General features: G+C 43.6%; 1 protein-coding gene across 3 annotated transcripts; it reads right to left on the reverse strand.

Moving 5' to 3' along the window:
- Window positions 1-1,952: 1,952 nt before the first annotated feature.
- CAMK2N1 (calcium/calmodulin dependent protein kinase II inhibitor 1) lies at window positions 1,953-13,445 on the reverse strand. Of its 3 annotated transcripts, none has more exons than XM_072155196.1 (3): window positions 13,423-13,445; window positions 12,013-12,315; window positions 1,953-7,784 (listed from the first exon to the last, which is right to left on the reverse strand). In XM_072155196.1, exons 2-3 carry the CDS (start codon window positions 12,197-12,199, stop codon window positions 7,717-7,719), a joined length of 255 nt encoding a protein of 84 aa, XP_072011297.1. In that variant the 5' UTR covers window positions 12,200-12,315; window positions 13,423-13,445; the 3' UTR covers window positions 1,953-7,716. The 3 variants fall into 3 exon arrangements, with proteins under 3 accessions (XP_072011297.1, XP_072011295.1, XP_072011296.1); XM_072155194.1 differs by lacking the exon at window positions 13,423-13,445 and adding an exon at window positions 13,244-13,404; XM_072155195.1 differs by lacking the exon at window positions 13,423-13,445 and adding an exon at window positions 13,007-13,164.
- Window positions 13,446-14,750: the final 1,305 nt, after the last annotated feature.

Raw genomic sequence — 14,750 nt, forward strand, 5'->3', positions numbered from 1 at the left:
TCACCTGCTTCTTCCTGGTGCATGTAAGTGCTGATCTTGCGACACAGATCCTTTTTTAAATTCCGCGGTTTGTCCGAATTCGTCAGGTTGTCCAATGGCCGGATTTCTGTCGCATGCAAGCCGCCGCCGATGCACCACAATCCGATCGCGTGCACCAAAATCCCGGGGCAATTTGGCGCAAAACGGAAATATTTGGGAAACCCGACAAAAGTGCGCTCCGTGGACGCTTAGTAAATGAGCCCCATTGTATATTTATCATGCAATCACATATTGTTCCTTATAGACCCATAATACAATCATCATGTCATTATATTAACCTTCATACGTTCACCATACGTGCACTTTACAATCATTATACGGTCATATTTTAATCTTCATACACTCATCATACATCAGTCATACACACTGAGCAATTATACATCAGTCTTATTAATCTTCATTCTAAACATACATCTGTCATAAACATATTTAAAAGTCATCATACAATCATCAGCCTTTACTCATCATACATCAGACATACATATCTCGTACAATCATCATACATAATACAGACATGTTTTAATCTTCATAGTCAACATACATCAATCATGTACTTATTGTACAATTATGTATGATACAATCAAATATTAATCTTCATACACCAATCATATAAATTAGAATTAGAATTGTATAACTCTTGTACAATTCTATATAATGGGTTTGGAAGTTGATTTAATTGCAGCAAAGATCAAAAAAAAGTTTTTTTGTTCATAAATGCACACTTTGCCCCCATTAACAGAAAAAAAAACAGAAATGTAGATATTTTTGCTAATTTATTTAACAAGTAAAATTGAAATATCACATGGTCATAAGAATTCATACCCTTTGCGGTGAGACATATTTATCTCACTTGCTATCCATTTCCTTCTCTTCAGCTGTGCTTATTTTAACTAATTGGGCTTGATAAGGAAAGGCACACATCCATCTATATGAGACCTCACTGCTCACAGTGCATGTCAAAGCTCATGAGAATCATGAGGTCTAACGAACTGCCCAAGGAGCTGAGAGATAGAATTGTAGCAAGACATGGATCTGGCCAAGGTTACAGCACTCAAGGTTCCTAAGAGCACAGTGGCCTCCATAATTCTTAAACGGAAGACGTTATGGACGGACCACAACTCTTCCTCAACCTGGCCTTCCAGCCAAACTGAACAATCATAGGAGAAGTGCCTTGGTGAGAGAGGTTAAAGAACAACCCCAAGATCACACAGATGCAGTATGGAGATGAGAGTCATCTATCACTGCACCTCCAGCAGTCAGGGCTGGAAGCCTCTCCTCAGTGCAAGACATATGAAAGCCGCATATAGTGTGCAAAACACATGAAGGATCCCGGACTATGAGAAATAAGAATCTCTGCTCTGATGAGATGAAGATTGTACCAGGCGCCGCTCATCACCTGCCTGCCAAATACAATCCCAGCAGTGACACATAGGGGGCAGCATCAGGCTATGGGGTCAGGGACAGGATCACTGGGTGTAATGGAAGGAAAGATAAATGCGGCTAAGTACAAAGATATCCTGGATGAGAACCTCTTCCAGAGTGCTCTGGACCTCTTTTTTGATCTTATCAATCTGCTACAATGAAACATAGTGAAAAATTCAAAAGGTTCTGAATACTTTCCGCACCCACTGTATTAACCTTCATACAATCATCATACACCAGGCAGGCACACGTTGTATAATTAGTATTATATAATCATATATTCATCTAACAATCATAAATCACACAATTATATATAAACCTTTATACACTCATACATCATACATCACTTATACACACATTGTACAAATCTTTTCATGCATCATACAATCTTTATACACTATTCATACATTATCCATCATACTGCCATTATATACAATTACAAGATGAGTAAAGAAGGAACACAGCTCCAACAATAAAGACGGAGGCGACACAACTGTATCAACATTTTATTGCAATAAAAACAGCAGTAATATATGATAACTATTTCAAGTGCCTCTCAGTCCCGTCCCTCCCCCGTTACAGTTACACGTTTTTAACCCCCTTGAATGGCAGAGGTTTTGCCGCAAACACATTGAAGAGGTACAAGGAATAAAATAAAGCAGTAATATAACGGTCAGATCCAAAAAAACAATGTCACGCCAACTCTGGCCCTGCCTCCTCCCCGCCCACATCATCAGCATTATCAGCCCTGCGACGCCGCTCCAGCATGACGGAAGAGGTGAGTGGTAGCACCAAAGTCTAAGAGTCGTATCAAAAAAGTGCTCGTCCTTGATTTCACCTTGTGCAATATTTGGAGCGAGTCTCCAGCGCGAGTCCTGCGAAAAAGTAAAGCCCCACCCCCCTACCCGGCGACAGGGCCGTTCACAGCCTGAATCCCATTGTTCATGTATATTACGCTTTCACTGATGTATAAGAAACAGCCAGGGTAGAATGGAGAACTATAGAGGGTGGAAGTCTACATATATTCTAGGAAAATCTGATTACTATTGCCGATACGTATAAGGGGAACAATATGGCTTGGAGCTAGATATCATGTCTGACAGTCATGGTTGCTATAGATGTATTGCCTGACAACCAGCCCCTTTACCACCACTGTCAGACTGGATCTCCTTAGCAATCTTACATTTTGCTTTTCTTTCTCTTTTTGTTGTAGTAATCAGATTTTTTTTTATACATTTGGGTAAAGGGCTCTTTTTTTAAAAGGATGAGGCAGCAAATGTACATAGACCTCTTATGTCCAGTGATGGCTGGCATTATGTAAACAATCAGTGGCGTAACTTGACGCTGATGGGCCCCAGTGCAAAGTCTGTGCCAGGCCCCTCCCCAACTATAATGTATGGTTCATAGTACTAGTCTTCTCATATGGGAAATAGAGACCTTATGGGCCCCCAAAGCCTCTTGGGCCTGGATGCGACCGCACCCTCTGTACATCATCAAGTTACGCCCCTGTAAACAATGTCCTGCTGATGTCTAACCGCATTGCCAAAAAGCAGCGAACTGAGAGAGACTTAGAAAACAGGCATAATTAAATTGCCCAAAGCATCCAATCACAGGCCAGCTTTCATTTCATATTCTGCTTTTGAAAACTTAAAGCAGCACTATGATTGGTTGTTATGTGCAACAAAGACTGTTTCTACATTTACAGATTATATGACATTAGGGAGTATTGTATAGGCTGGTTTTACAAAAAACTGTCTGAGAGAACGAGTAACATGGCAACCAACCAGAATCCTTGTTTCATTTTGTCTGTTTATTTTACCAGTTTTATCGGTCACCGTGATCGATTAAGAAAACAACGGAAACTGATCTGTAATTGGTTGCTAGGTGCGACAATTTTGGAAGCACTTGGTTGAAATGAACTATGATTGTGAGTGCTGATTGGTTGCCTGAGGGTGATGGCACACGTGGCATTTTGAACGCGTTTTTGGGCCGTTTTTAAGCAGTCCGTTAATTAAAACTGATCAAAAACGCATGCATTTTTTTAAGATAATTGGTAAAACCTGTCAAAAAACGGATGTGTTTTCAAAAACGCATGTGTTTTTTTTTTTTAACGGACTGCTTAAAAAACAGCCCACAAATGCATTCAAAACGCCACGTGTGCCATCACCCTCAGGTGACGAGAATGAAATGAAACCGGAAATCTGACAAAAAAAAATCGAACACAATGTGATGAATTCTAATTTAAAGTGATGCCCTATTGGTTGCCATGGAAAACAAAGTTGAAAGACAGAAAAAAAAACAAACCGTGGTAGCGTTACTTCATCAATCAGACAGCTTTGATACAAGGCCATTTCTGTATAAGTTAAATCATAGATGAGGATCTTTACCCAATCAAATATTGCTGTAGCCTCATCCGTTTTATTGTTCGGCAGCCATTTTAGTCTCGGTTTGATTGTACTGTTTTCCACTTGGCAGCCATTTTGAAATTCTGCTTCTCCTACACAGCACACCATTATGAATACCCTGGCTGTTTTTAGTACAGTCTACCATGTTAGCAGCCATTTTAAGCCCTGACTTTTTTTCAAATACAGTCCATCCCATAGCAGCCATTTTGAAATCCAGACTGTATCATTACAAAGAGTCCTTGGTAGCAGCCATTTTAATCTTTTTTTTTTTTTAACCTTTTTATTTCTTTTTTTTTTAAACCATGACCATTTTGCCCACGTAGATCTCTGTCACAAGTAAGCAACGCATGAAAAATCTTTTTTTTTTTTTTTGTTTTAAAATCCATTTTAGCTATTGAAGTACACCACAAAACAAGACTGCTGGGGGTTGTAGTTCAACAACCACACGTTGCTTACTTGAAACTTAAAGCTTGGGTAGGAATGCACCGTGAATGACATACCAGAAAATCATCACAGGAAAACCCCAAATTATCTACACAAATCCACTTTATATAGTCACAAGATTGCCCTCCAACCCAGATCTTCCCGCCATCTCCCTCCATTTTATACAGTAAATCTAATTCCGCGGGATATTCGGAAATCCTGAGCCATGCAGATAACATATTCAGTGCTATGTAAAGTGTACACACACTGGCAGCCGCCATTTTGTGAGCCGTCACTTGTCGTTCCAGTCACATGACACCATAGAAATGGCGTACAACCATCTCTAAAAAGTCAATGGAATTGCATGTCTATTCCCATCCGCTTCGGAAAGGAATTACTAGAAGCCATTATGCGAAATCTTTACCAGGCCCCCCCAACTATAATGTACACTATAGTGAAGAGACACCTCATGGCGGTACTACGGCTCCAGGGCCTAGGTGCGACACACACAAGTAACACCCCTGTCTTTTCTATAGAAACATGTGTCATGGCAGATTGCAAGACAGGAAATATCTGTCAAGCTTCAGCCATTTTAAGAAGAACACGGCTCCTGCTCACAAAATGTCCGCCTCCATAGTACGTAGAGGATAGAATCCCTTAAAAAGGGGACTTTCACTGGATCCAACCAGCATTGTGAACGTGTAATACAGTCCTGTTTGCCTCATTTATTTCAAGAAAAAGATATATATATATACACATCATCTAGAATTGTAAGGAAGAACGTAAGAGTGCAGGATATTGTGACCATCTCAGCAGCTCTGAAGGATATATATATATATATGTACACATACACAACGCAACTCAAAATGCCGGAAACAAATCAAATCTCTGTGACGCGTAAAAATCTTTCCTGAAATCAGAATAAATACAAAAATAAAATAAAAAATCCAAAAAGAAAGAAAATAACAGGCCAATGCCAAATCAGAGGAGTGACCCTGCCATATCTCTATACCATTCAATTTAAAGGAGAAGCTACTACTCCAAAAAACCGAAACGGGGAAAACCATATCGGGCTGGGGGGGAGGGGCAACCTATAAGTCTGTCCTTTATACGGCCTATAGGTGCCCCTGTCCCAAAAAAAAAAAATAATGCACTGGGGTTGAACCTACGCAAAAGTTGCACAGAAATTTGGCACTCATTTTTTTTTTTTGTCATGCAACCATTTGGGGCAATGGTAACAATTTTATTGAATCCCTTCAGCACCGAAGGACCACAAGGGCTCCCGATTTCTGTCATCTATTGAACATCATATATAAAAATCTACAACATCTTCAAAAGAGACAGCTCCTCCAAAAATATCTAAAAAGGGGGGGTGGGAGGGGTTTACAGCATACGCACACAGGAAGTAAACCGAAAAAAATAATTTAAAAAAATATAACAAAGTGGCCTGCTGGCGCGGAAAACAAAATGAGACCAGAGCAGGAATACAATTGTCTTTCTCTTAAAAAAATACAAATGATAAATTCTTTCTCCTTTCCGAGTTCCTTTTTTTTTTTTTAACAAAACGATAGTCGAGGAACACGCGATATTGCACGGCTAAAAATAATTCCATTCGTCAAAGAATGTCACATGTCAAAAAAACGATATTTGCATGCAAAGGTGCACAGTTTGTCACATATATATGTATCTTATATATATGTCAATTTTTTGCAAGATTAAATCATGTAAACAGTATTTAGCACGGAGCGGGCAGTACGGCGACAGACCTGCGCTCCGCCAGGAATTCAGACATACGATATTATTAACAGCAGTTTTTTTTGTGTGTGTCTTTTTTTTTTTTCTCCCATAGAAATCTGGGTTAAGATTAAAATCCTTCCGTGGCCCCCGGGGAGGCGTTGTTACGATTCTGTGCAGCAGCTGATGAACGTCGCGGCTTCAAGATGATAAAATTAAATTCTCCGGCAATGTTAACTCTTACACGGACGGAATGACCAACCGATACATAATACATTTATAGTAGATAATGGTATTGCAAGCTATTGCTCGCTGTTATCAACCTCATAATGTCACTCTTTACTAAAGGGTTTTTAGAATGAAACAATATGGTGGCTTATAATCCCTGGGTTATAATTGTCATTGAAGGAGTCTGTGGTGGGTAAGACCACCGCTGTAGCACTCTCTGTGTAGGTAGGGTCATCACATGGGCATTTACCGAAATATCAGATTGGGACCCACATCTAGAGTGTAAGTGGCAAAGCGCCCTACGTTATGTAGTGGCTGCACTTGGTATTACAGTTGAGGCCCATTCACTTACCGTAAACAGGTCATTTGATCGATCACAGGAGCCCGACAAAACAAAATTATGGGGAATTAGGCGTGGACCCCCAAAATTCTGATATCGATTACCTGTACTAAGGATCTGTGATCCTTAATTTGGGCTCAATTCCTAACTAATTACTAAGTTTGGTTGCGCAAATATTAAAAATACCTATAAATGGTTCTTTCCGAAAAAAAATTTCAAAACACAAAAACACTTTAAGGACAACCATGTAACCCCCTTTGTAAGTAAAAGTTCCAATCCCATCATTGACTAATAACTTTTCATTTTGGCCAAAAATGGTCAAACCCAATGACGATAACTCGAAGATTTTGATAATAAAAAATATATAATTTAAAAAAAATTCACACATAGGATCCGTAATATGTATGGATTGGTCATTGGTCCTGGAGTTCAGGAGTATTTGGCTTCGTAATCCCAGGGTTAAACTAAGAAAATAATAAATCATTTTTCATATAATTTTTTTTTAGTTACTGCCATGCCACTGACCTGTACCCCCTAATCCAAACAGGGGTAAACGAGAGGGGGAAGAGGGATGTTATCCCCCAAAATGGTCAGTAGGAAATAATCCAGAAGAAGAAAGGTCCATGGTGTTATTGGCCCAGGTCCGAAGACTTTGAGATCCTTCTAAATTTGGCTCCGCAATTTCTTTAAAAAAAATAATTCACAAATAAAATGTAAAAAAAAAAACGAAATCCCACATCATCAGACCTTAAAGGGAACCCTGCTAAAGTGATAGGAGGACCCCTAAAATGTGGGTAGGGATTAAGGGAGAAAGAATTGGGGATTTTTTGTTTTTTTTAAACACACACCCCCCCACCGCCAACCCATAAGATGGTGACAAGGGGGTAGACAGTAGAAGCTCAGCTGCTGCGGGGAGTTTGCCATCATTGTCTATGTTTCCTCCGTCCAGATACATATTTCACGTCTCTTATCGTTTTTCCCACACCGGCCCAAGCCCCTCCCCCACAGACGATTTTTCCGATGATCCGGTTAGAATGAGTGGAAGCGTTGATGGCAGCCGCGGATCTGATGGATGGTGCCGTAGGGTGGTTCGGTGAGATCCTTGGAGGGCAGGAAAGGGGAAGTTTAAACAGCAGGCGGAGCTTTCTCGGACATTGTGAGGACGGCTTCGATCCGCTCGTCTTCTATCACCACTATAGAGAGAGGCACACGGTTAGATATAACATCGTAGCTTACCGGATATTAGATCCGGTCACACTTCCAATCAGGCCTAATATGACTCCTAAGCGCACAGTCAGATGTCTATTTCATGTAACAGGCTGCCAATGACATCATATATGGTAATTAGATACTAATGAAATTATATACTGTATGGATGAAGCACTGGTGACATCACATATAGTCATTGTCTGCTGGTGACATCCCACATAGTCATCGTCTGCTGATAACATCCCATATAGTCATCGTCTGCTGATGACATCGCATCTACCCATCGTCTGCTGATGACATCGCATCTACCCATCGTCTGCTGATGACATCGCATCTACCCATCGTCTGCTGATGACATCGCATCTACCCATCGTCTGCTGATGACATCGCATCTACCCATCGTCTGCTGATGACATCGCATCTACCCATCGTCTGCTGATGACATCGCATCTACCCATCGTCTGCTGATGACATCGCATCTACCCATCGTCTGCTGATGACATCGCATCTACCCATCGTCTGCTGATGACATCGCATCTACCCATCGTCTGCTGATGACATCGCATCTACCCATCGTCTGCTGATGACATCGCATCTACCCATCGTCTGCTGATGACATCGCATCTACCCATCGTCTGCTGATGACATCGCATCTACCCATCGTCTGCTGATGACATCGCATCTACCCATCGTCTGCTGATGACATCGCATCTACCCATCGTCTGCTGATGACATCGCATCTACCCATCGTCTGCTGATGACATCGCATCTACCCATCGTCTGCTGATGACATCGCATCTACCCATCGTCTGCTGATGACATCGCATCTACCCATCGTCTGCTGATGACATCGCATCTACCCATCGTCTGCTGATGACATCGCATCTACCCATCGTCTGCTGATGACATCGCATCTACCCATCGTCTGCTGATGACATCGCATCTACCCATCGTCTGCTGATGACATCGCATCTACCCATCGTCTGCTGATGACATCGCATCTACCCATCGTCTGCTGATGACATCCCATATAGTCATCGTCTGCTGATGACATCGCATCTACCCATCGTCTGCTGATGACATCGCATCTACCCATCGTCTGCTGATGACATCGCATCTACCCATCGTCTGCTGATGACATCGCATCTACCCATCGTCTGCTGATGACATCGCATCTACCCATCGTCTGCTGATGACATCGCATCTACCCATCGTCTGCTGATGACATCGCATCTACCCATCGTCTGCTGATGACATCGCATCTACCCATCGTCTGCTGATGACATCGCATCTACCCATCGTCTGCTGATGACATCGCATCTACCCATCGTCTGCTGATGACATCGCATCTACCCATCGTCTGCTGATGACATCGCATCTACCCATCGTCTGCTGATGACATCGCATCTACCCATCGTCTGCTGATGACATCGCATCTACCCATCGTCTGCTGATGACATCCCATATAGTCATCGTCTGCTGATGACATCGCATCTACCCATCGTCTGCTGATGACATCGCATCTACCCATCGTCTGCTGATGACATCGCATCTACCCATCGTCTGCTGATGACATCGCATCTACCCATCGTCTGCTGATGACATCGCATCTACCCATCGTCTGCTGATGACATCGCATCTACCCATCGTCTGCTGATGACATCGCATCTACCCATCGTCTGCTGATGACATCGCATCTACCCATCGTCTGCTGATGACATCGCATCTACCCATCGTCTGCTGATGACATCGCATCTACCCATCGTCTGCTGATGACATCGCATCTACCCATCGTCTGCTGATGACATCGCATCTACCCATCGTCTGCTGATGACATCGCATCTACCCATCGTCTGCTGATGACATCGCATCTACCCATCGTCTGCTGATGACATCGCATCTACCCATCGTCTGCTGATGACATCGCATCTACCCATCGTCTGCTGATGACATCGCATCTACCCATCGTCTGCTGATGACATCACATCTACCCATCGTCTGCCGATGACATCACATCTACCCATCGTCTGCTGATGACATCACATCTACCCATCGTCTGCCGATGACATCACATCTAATCATAACATGCTGATGACATCTGATGCAATATCTTATAATTAGTAGGAGCCATGATGGGGGGCAGGCAGTAATATGGAGTAAATATAATTGTTTATGAGATGCAGGCATAATAAAGGGAGAATATTACTATACACTAATATAAGGCAGTCACTTTATGGGGTACACACCACAGTGTATCTGGTGCAGTCAGTGATATTATGGGGTACTTATAGTAATAAAGAGGACATGTCAGTGTTTATAAGGTCCCGGCAGTAACACAGGGGATATAGCAGGGCTTCTAATATACAATGTGTACTAATATGGAGGTCAACATCACTTTACAGAGTACAGGAAGGAACATGAGGGGAATACTACTGCCCAAAAGACGCAGGGAGAAAAAGGGGGTGCACATCACAATAGGGTGCAGGCAGGCACATGGCAGACATATACAGGGTACACATATGGCGTTATATGGGATATCTTATTGTTTTATAGGGTTATCACTGTTTATGGTAGTAATATATGGGATACATATAGCTGTTTATAGAGGTTCGTAATATGTGGTAGTTTACAGGCTGCAGCCAGAAATATAGGGTACAGACAGTAACGCATCGGAGTTGAAGGCAATATATATTACATATATATATTATAAGGTGCAGGACATGATAGACAACACTGTTTGTAGGGTGCAAGCAGTAATATGGGTTACATACAGTTCTCTATAGGGTACAGACAGTAATATGGGGTATATATCACTGTCTATAGGGTACAGACAGTAATGTGGGGTATATATCACTGTCTATAGGGTACAGACAATAATGTGGGGTATATATCACTGTCTATAGGGTACAGACAGTAACGTGGGGTATATATCGCTGTCTATAGGGTACAGACAGTAATATGGGGTATATATCACTGTCTATAGTGTACAGACAGTAATGTGGGGTATATATCGCTGTCTATAGGGTACAGACAGTAATATGGGGTATATATTGCTGTCTATAGGGTTCAGGCAGTAAGATGGGGTATATATCACTGTTTATAGGGTGCAGGCAGTAAGATTGGGTATATATCACTGTTTATAGGGTACAGGCAGTAAGATGGGGTATATATTACTGTTTATAGGGTACAGGCAGTAAGACGGGGTATATATTACTGTTTATAGGGTACAGGCAGTAAGATGGGGTATATATCACTGTTTATAGGGTACAGGCAGTAAGATGGGGTATATATCACTGTTTATAGGGTACAGGCAGTAAGATGGGGTATGTATCACTGTTTATAGGGTGCAGGCAGTAAGATGGGGTATATATCACTGTTTATAGGGTACAGGCAGTAAGACGGGGTATATATTACTGTTTATAGGGTGCAGGCAGTAAGATGGGGTATATATAACTGTTTATAGGGTACAGGCAGTAAGATGGGGTATATATCACTGTTTATAGGGTGCAGGCAGTAAGATGGGGTATGTATCACTGTTTATAGGGTACAGGCAGTAAGATGGGGTATGTATCACTGTTTATAGGGTGCAGGCAGTAAGATGGGGTATATATCACTGTTTATAGGGTACAGGCAGTAAGATGGGGTATGTATCACTGTTTATAGGGTACAGGCAGTAATGTGGGGTATATATCACTGTTTATAGGGTGCAGGCAGTAAGATGGGGTATATATCACTGTTTATAGGGTGCAGGCAGTAAGATGGGGTATATATCACTGTTTATAGGGTACAGGCAGTAAGACGGGGTATATATTACTGTTTATAGGATACAGGCAGTAATGTGGGGTATATATCACTGTTTATAGGATACAGGCAGTAAGACGGGGTATATATCACTGTTTATAGGGTGCAGGCAGTAAGATGGGGTATATATCACAGTTTATAGGGTGCAGGCAGTAAGATGACGTATCTGTTTATTAGGTGCAAGTAGCGATATTATAGGGGGGATCTATTGTACATTGTATACATAGAAGCATATATCAGATTTATCTATATTACAGAGGTCAGATTTAGGGGTTCCTGATTGGGGATCTCAAGTGATATTATGGGTACAGGCAGGACATAGGAATTAGGATTGAGCTAAACAGGAGATACAGGTACATGGGTGCAGACAGATTACTTAGGGGTGCAGGATGTAGATACAGGGGTACCTACCTCTCTTGCTGCGGCCGATCTGGCCGAGTTTTGGGGGCCTCTTGCCGCCCCCCTGCCCCGAGCTGCCGTAGAAGTTGCCAGTGTCCTGCAGGCGGCAGGTGAGGGGGATCTGTCCGGCCATGTCCCCACCTCCATCCGCGTAATGTCCCCGCTGCTCGGCCTCGCTGAAGGGCAGCACCTCGGACATGGTGACGCTGGGAATCCCCGGGGACAGGACACCGATCACAGCCCACTCCGGAGGACGCTGATCACTCACCGCGGAGACACCCGATCACATCCTCCGGCTGGGGGTGCGGAGGGGACCTGGGGGGAGTCACAAGGGGAGGGGGATCCTGCGATTACACTGCGTTCTGCAGGGGTTAATGGCAGACTGGGGATTCCTAGCGGCTGCTACATGCACGCCTGGACCAGCAGAGGGGGCACCTGTTGAAAATAAGGTTCTCCAGAGCTGTATGGGAAGGGGGCTACTGAATGATAAGGGAAGGGGTACCTGAGGGGGCTGCATAAATGGGGAGGGGGTGATTATAGGGTTCATGTGCTACATGAGTGGGGAGTGATTAGTAAACACCTATAATGGTGGGGGGCAGGGTGAGGGAAACCCCAACAAAGCTGCATCGAATTTAGGATATTCTGGGCAGGGGTTAGCACCCACTGCCAATTTTTAGCAATGCCCTGTTGACCCCCAAAACCGCAGCAATGAGGCATCTGAACCGGTCCATGTCAGACCTGCTGCAGGAGGAGCTCAGTTACAGGTTGGGGGATGATATGGAAGGACTGCTGGATGGGCAGGAGCTGCAGGTGAAGCTTAGCCCAGACATGATTGACAGCTAGGGGCAAGAGGTGTATGAAGGAGGGGGGTCTACCACCCATCAGGTGCCCACTGGAGGTGGCAAAGGAGTCTTGGTCTGCAGGGGGAGTAGCATCAGAGATGATTGACAGCTAGGTTACAGGTGCAGGATACTGGATGGGGGTAGGAGGGGGATCTACTACCTACCAGGTGCCCAGTGGAGGTGGTATGGGGGTCTTGGTCTGCAGAAGGTGCTGCATGCAGGGGGTAACAGGGGTAATATACGACCTGCTGCTGTCTGGAGGGATCACAGTCGCAGCTGCTGCATGCAGGAGGCGATTGACAGCTCGGCTACAGGTGCCAGGTTGGGGGGGGGTGGGTCTGTATGGGTGTTGGGGGGTACACAGAGGGCTAATATTGGGGTGAGAATGAGACAGAACCTACCGGAGGGAGAGAGCAGAGAGGAGACAGGCAGATCCTGCTGCTGGGAGAGGAGACAGGCAGGGGAGGTGGAGTGACATAGAAATGAGAGGGCAGGGAAGGAGCCTCTAACTGGGGGAGAGATGGGAGGAAGCTGCCTGCTGCACACAGGGGGGACCAGGCTCTGCTTTACATATCCTTACACCATCATCTGTATGGAGACCAGGCGCCTCTGCACAACAATGGTGGGGGGCTCCACACTACATGGGAGGGGGGCTCATTAACGCTTCTTCCTCCGGTGCAGCACCTGCTGCACAATGTGGGGAGGGGGACATGGTGGCTGCTCCTGGGAATGAGGGGGAGGTGTGTGTTTACATGGGTGACAACGAGGAGGATGAGAGAGGTGTGAGGAGGGGGCGCAACAGGGTGTTATCATACTGTATATAGGACTGTGTGTATATATAGTTACATGTATGTGATACGTGTGTGATACAATGCATCTATGCGCCTCGTACACTGCGCACCTATGTGTGTGTATATATAGTTACATGTATGTGCTGCTCATGTATCCTATACGTGTGTGATACAATGTATCCATGCACCTCGTACACTGCGCACCTATGTGTGTGTATATATAGTTACATGTATGTACCGCTCATGTATCCCATATGTGTGATACAATGTATCCATGCGTCCTGTACACTGCGCACCTATGTGTATGTATATATAGTTACATGTATGTGCTGCTCATGTATCCCATATGTGTGTGATACAATGTATCCATGCGCTTCGTACACTGCGCACCTATGTGTGTGTATATATATATATATATAGTTACATGTATGTGCTGCTCATGTATCCTATATGTGTGTGATACAATGTATCCATGCGCCTCGTACACTGCGCACCTATGTGTGTGTATATATAGTTACATGTATGTACCGCTCATGTATCCCATATGTGTGTGATACAATGTATCCATGCGCTTCGTACACTGCGCACCTATGTGTGTGTATATATATAGTTACATGTATGTGCTGTTCATGTATCCTATACGTGTGTGATATACAATGTATCCACACGTCCTGTACACTGGGCACCTATGTGTGTGTATATATATATATAGTTACATGTATGTGCTGCTCATGTATCCTATACGTGTGTGATACAATGTATCCATGCGCCTCGTACACTGCGCACCTATGTGTGTATATACATATAGTTACATGTATGTGCTGTTCATGTATCCTATACGTGTGTGATATACAATGTATCCATACGTCCTGTACACTGGGCACCTATGTGTGTATATATATATATATATATATATAGTTACATGTATGTGCTGCTCGTGTATCCCATACGTGTGATATACAATGTACCCATGCGTCCTGTACACTGCACACCTATGTCTATGCATCTACATGGAGAAGAAAACAACATAAATCCACAGCTGCTCCATCTTGCGTCACACTGATCTGTTTTATAACCCTGCAAAGGAAGCTCCAGCCAGACACTTCCCTCATCTCCT

The sequence above is a fragment of the Engystomops pustulosus genome, chromosome 6, assembly GCF_040894005.1.
Source record: "Engystomops pustulosus chromosome 6, aEngPut4.maternal, whole genome shotgun sequence".
Taxonomy (NCBI): domain Eukaryota; kingdom Metazoa; phylum Chordata; class Amphibia; order Anura; family Leptodactylidae; genus Engystomops; species Engystomops pustulosus.

Bases quoted from the DNA above. Each gene is read 5' to 3' on its own strand.
- CAMK2N1 (XM_072155196.1), bottom strand. From the start codon at position 12,199: ATGTCCGAGGTGCTGCCCTTCAGCGAGGCCGAGCAGCGGGGACATTAC. The intron at 7,785-12,012 runs GTAGGTACCCCT...CTCTCTCTATAG, and splicing joins GATCGGCCGCAGCAAGAGAG to TGGTGATAGAAGACGAGCGG.